The following is a 4,882-nucleotide window of genomic DNA, read 5'->3' as shown; positions in this document are numbered from 1 at the left end:
ATGCAAGCCAGCAGCTGGGGAGCCGCCACAGCGGCTGCATTCAGACGAGGAGACGAAGCTTCTGCAGTGGCCCTGCTGCAGTCTCTTCTCGACACGCTTCAGCAGCAGCAGCCGCAGCAGCAGCCGCAGCAGCAGCAGCAGCAGCAGCAGCAGCAACAGCAACAGGCAAGGCTTGGAAGCTTAGGGGACTTAGTGGCTCCCATAAATTTCGCTGTTAGGACTCTGGAGGCCGCAGTGGCCCCCGCTGGCTTGCCAACAGCAGCAGCAGCAGCAGCAGCAACAGAAGCAAACTGCTGCTGCTTCTGCTGCTGCTGCAGCGGCTGCTTTGCTGCTGCTCATTGCTGCTGCCCGCGGCCTTCCTGCCCACGCACACGTGGGGAGCCCCCAGGGGCCCCCGCCTTAGAAGATCTAGGCCATCGGTTTGCTGCTGCTGCTGGGCACTCTGCTGCTGCAGTGTGCCTAGCAGCAGCAGCAAACCAGAGAACTCTGCAGCAGCCGCTGCTGTGGCTGTCCCTAGCAGCAGCAGCACATACGTTCAACCTGCCATCTACGGGGCCTCTGCTGCAACGCGCAGCGGAAGCTGCCCTGAAGCAGCAGAAGCAGCAGCAGCAGCTGAGGCAGCAGCAGCTGCTGCAGCAGCAACAACAGCAGCAGCAGCAGCAGCAGCAAAATTGCGCGGAAGACTCTCCAGATGACTGGCAGTGCGCGGTTAGCTTGCAGCGCCTTTTCCTTGCTGTTCAGAGACTTGCTGCTGCTGCTGCTGCTGCTGCTGCTGCTGCTGCTGCTGGGGAAAAAGAGGAATTTAAGGCCGCTGGGAGGTTCTGCTGCTGCAGCAGCACGCGGGTAGACTGCAGCAAAAAGGATAACGCCGCTGCAGCTGCTGCGGAGGGGCTGCTGCTGCTGCTGCCCGTGCTGCTGCTGCTCGTAGAAGCTGCTGCTCGTACTGCTGCCTTTCTCCCTGCAGCTGCCTGCGCAGGAACTGCTCTGCTGCAGTTCTTGCTGCAGCAGCAGCAACGCCGCCTACTCTACCTCCAGCAGCAGCAGCAACAGCAGCAGCCGCAGCAGCAGCAGCAGAAAGAGATAGATATAGAGCTGCTGCGCTGCGGGCTAAGTGCCCGCCGCACGGCGCTTCATCTTTTGCTGCAGCTCCTGGGGGCTGCTGCTGCTGCAGAAAGTCAAGGCAAGCGGCAGCAGCAGCAGCAGCAGCAGCAGCACTTGTTGCTGCAGCAGCACAAACAAGGGGAGTATGAGGTTGCAGCAGCTAACTGCAGCGGCAGCCTTTGCTGCTGCTCTTTTGCTGCGGCGCAGCAGCTGCTGCTGCTGCTCCTCAAGCTCGCTGCCGCTACAGCCCTAACCAGCGCTCAGCGACAGCAGCAGCAGCACCAACTGCAGCAGCAGCACCAACTGCAGCAGCAGCAGCAGCAGCAGCAGCAGCAGCAACAACAACAACAGCAAATCACTATCAACGGGATTCTGTGGGGTGCCCCTCTTCTAACAGAAGTTGCGGCGCTCTCCCGCCGCTTCTGCAGCAGCCTGAGAGCAGCAGCAGCAGGTGACCAACCTGCAGCAGCAGCAGCAGCAGCAGCTGCTGCTGCTGCTGCAGTGCAGAACCTAGAGGCAGACCCAATTTTGCTGCAGCCGCCCTTTGGCTCCAAGGGGGCCCCTGTGGGGGGCCTCCCTTGGGGGCCCTTCTCCTGGCGCAGCAGATTGCTGCTGCAGCGGCAGCAGCAGCAGCAGCAGCAGCAGCAGCAGATACAGCAACTGCTGGAGAGCCTAGTGGAGGCGTTTTGCTCTGAGTCTCCAGCTGCACCGTGCCACCAGAACTTGCAGCAGCAGCAGCAACAACAGCAGCAGCAGCTACAGCAACAACAGCAGCAGCTACAACAGCAGCAGCAGCAGCAGCAAGATGTAACACTTTGCTGTCCCTCCTGCAGGCCAATTTTGGCAGCAGCAACTCTCTACTTCTGCTGCAGCACAATAACAGCACTGCCTCAATTGGGGCTGAGAGTGAGACAAAAGCCAGCAGCAGCAACAGCAGCAGCAGCTGCTGCTGCTGCAGCAGCATGGCTGCCATTACCCTTTCTCAGGGGCCCCAAAGGGCCCCCTGAGGCCCCAGGGGCCCCCCTGCTGCTCTTGAGGATTCTTAAGGCGCTGCCAGTGGTCGACTGCTGCGCACCAAACCCCAGCAGCAGCAGCAGCAGCAGCAGCAGCAGCAGCAGCAGCAGCAGCAGCAGCAGGGTGTGGGGCCACGCTGTGGGGCTGTGGGCCTTCGCTATTCGTGCTGCTGCTGCTGGGGCCCTTCAGCTGCTAAGCCCCAAAGAGAGGCAGCAAATAGCGGAGGCTCTTGCTGCAGGAGTTGCAGACTGGCTGCTGCTGCCGCCGCTGCATGCGCTCAATTGCGTCAGCACGCAGCAGCAGCAGCAGCAGCAGGAACGGCAGCAGCAGCAGCAGGAACGGCAGCAGCAGCAGCAGATGTCGCTGCTGCCGTATAATGCACAGCACAAGCAAATGCGCGCCCTCTGGGAGCAGCAAAGGGAACCACAGCACTCTGCTACACCTCTAGCTGCAGCAGCAGCAGCAGCAGCTGCTGCTGCTGCTGCTGCTGCTGCTACCCGCGCGTGCCGTCTTATGCGCTTGTCCCCCATTACACCTTTGCTAGGCCTTGCAGCACGGCAGGTGGGGATTGCTGCAGCAGCAGAGTTGTCTGCTGCGGCAGCAGCTGCTGCTGCAGCAACACCTGCTGCTGCAGCAGCAACTGCTGCTGCAGCGCGACAGTTGCAGACACAAAACAGCAGCAGCAGCAGCAGCAGTATTTGCAGTCGGGTGTACTGGTTTGGCTTCTGCCTGCATGCAGCGTGGATTCAGAAGGAGGCTCTGTCTGCTGCCGTTGCAGCAGCAGCTGCTGCTGCTCCTGCACGTGCTGCTGCTGCTTCGAGTGCTCCTGCCGCAGCAAAAGCTGCTGCTGCTGCTGCTGTCAGGGAGGCAACGTTGCTGCTGCGGCTTTGCGCCATATTTGCTGCTGCTTCTCTTCGCTCCTGTCTCCTTTCGGTTCAAATGTCCCTTCCGTTTGCTTCGCAGCAGCAGCAGCAGGGACAGCTGCAGCAGCAAGAACAGCAGCAGGAGCAGCAGCTGCAGCAGCAAATGCAGCAGCAGCAACAGCAGCAGCAACAGCTGCAGGGCCGATGGGGGCGTGTCCTTGGCGCTGCTGTGTACGTACACCTGGCAGTGCCCGCAGAAGCAGCAGCAGAAGCAGCAGCGCTGCTGCCGTCTTTGCTGCTGCTGGCAGCAGATGCTGCTGCTTCTGTCTCTTTCTTAAAGAAGATCCTGCGGAGCTTTGCTGCAGCGTGTGTGACCGGCACGTGCATGCACCATGCTGCCTCAGCTAGCAGCAGCAGCGGCAGCAGCAGCAACAGCAGCAGCAACAGCAGCAACAGCAGCAGCAGCAGTGTTGCAGTTATGGAAGCACACTTGCTGCAGAGCGGCTGCATTGTTGGGACCTACCCGGACCGAGCAGCAGCAGCAGCAGTAGCAGCAGCAGCAGCAGCAGCCTCTGCTGTTGTTGGTGCTGCTGCTGCCGCAAGAACGGCAGCAGCAGCAGAGGCTGCAATTTCCCGCCTAGTGCTGCTGCTGCAAGCCCTGGCGACTGCTCCGCAGCCGCTATTGCTGCTGCTGCCACAAGCAGCAGCACAGCTGCAGCTGCTGCTGCTGCTGTCGCGGGCTCTATACCTAGCAGCATTACCAACTGCAGCAGAAGCGTTTGCTGCAGCGGCTCATTGCTGCTGCTGCTGCTGCTGCAAGCACTGCCGTGCTGCCGTGGAGGCCGTGGGTGCCCCCTTCGCAGCGCCATTGCTGGCAAGCAGCAGCAGCAGCAGCAGCAGAAGCAGCAGCAGCAGCAGCAGCAGCAGCATGAACTCCTTCTGCTGTCAGCTGCGTTTTGTATTCAACGAAGCAAATAATTGGAGCCCCTTGTTGCAGTGGGCCCCCGACAAACCCCGCAGTCACCGAGCAGCAGCAGCAGCAACAGCAGCAGCAGCAGCAGCAACAGCAACAGCAACAGCAGCAGCAGCAGCAGCAGGGGATGCAGGGACAGATGATAGGGGAAGGAGCTGTAGTGAGGTAGGAGCAGCCAAAGAGAGACAGCAGCAGGAGCAGCAGCAGCAGAGGTGGCAGCAATTGCAGCAAAGTTTGTGCAACTTTGCTGCTTCCCTGCTGCTGCAGTGCTGCTTCGTTGGCGGGACCCACGGGTGAGATTCTGCTGCTGCTGCTCTTACTGCTGCTGCTGCTGCTGCTGCTGCTGCTGTGTCCTCTCTCCCGTAGAAGGCTGGCAGCAGCTATTATCAGAAGGTGCAGTCTGCAGTTTGCTGCTGCAAACATGCGTTGCTGCAGCATTGCTTTGACAGCGCGGCTGCTGCCGGGGGGCTTAGCAGCAGCAGCAGCAGCAGCAGCAGCTGCTGCTGCTGCTCAGGGACAGAAAGTTGGGGCCCCTTATGAGCTGCTGCGGGAGTTTGCCCGGCGCTCGCAGCTGCTGGGAGTCCCTTCGCCGCTGCTGCCGCAGCAGCAGCAGCAGCAGCAGCAGAAGCAAGGGCAGGAGCTGCAGCGCCTGCTGTGGACTGCTTTGCTGCAGCAAGTAGAGACCGAGGCAGCAGCAGCAGCAGCAACAGCAGCAGCAGCAAAACGGAGAGGCAGCACTCAAGAACTCCTTGCTGCTGTGCAACGCAGGCAGCAGCAGCAGGCTATCGACTCAGTCAACTTTCTTGCTGCCCCCCTTCCAGTCCGCCACTTTTGCTGCTGCAGTTGCTGCTGTTTATGCTGCTGCTGCTGCTGCTGCTGCTGCTGCTACTGTCGCTCTTTCTGCTGCTGCTTTTGTTGCTGTTACTCTTGA

The 4,882-nt window shown here is 60.8% G+C and overlaps 1 protein-coding gene across 1 annotated transcript; it reads left to right on the top strand.

Moving 5' to 3' along the window:
* ENH_00075030 (hypothetical protein, conserved) lies at window positions 1-4,882 on the top strand (the record flags this gene model as incomplete). The annotated part of the gene is made up of 2 exons (XM_013582879.1): window positions 1-4,244; window positions 4,387-4,882. The coding sequence occupies 2 exons, from the start codon at window positions 1-3 to the stop codon at window positions 4,880-4,882; spliced, it is 4,740 nt and encodes a 1,579-aa protein (XP_013438333.1).

This window comes from Eimeria necatrix, genomic scaffold (assembly GCF_000499385.1).
Source record: "Eimeria necatrix Houghton genomic scaffold, Enh_scaff769, whole genome shotgun sequence".
In the NCBI taxonomy this organism is placed as follows: domain Eukaryota; phylum Apicomplexa; class Conoidasida; order Eucoccidiorida; family Eimeriidae; genus Eimeria; species Eimeria necatrix.
The sequence above is the reverse complement of the archived record's forward strand: the minus strand, read 5'-3'. Positions and strand labels throughout refer to the sequence as shown.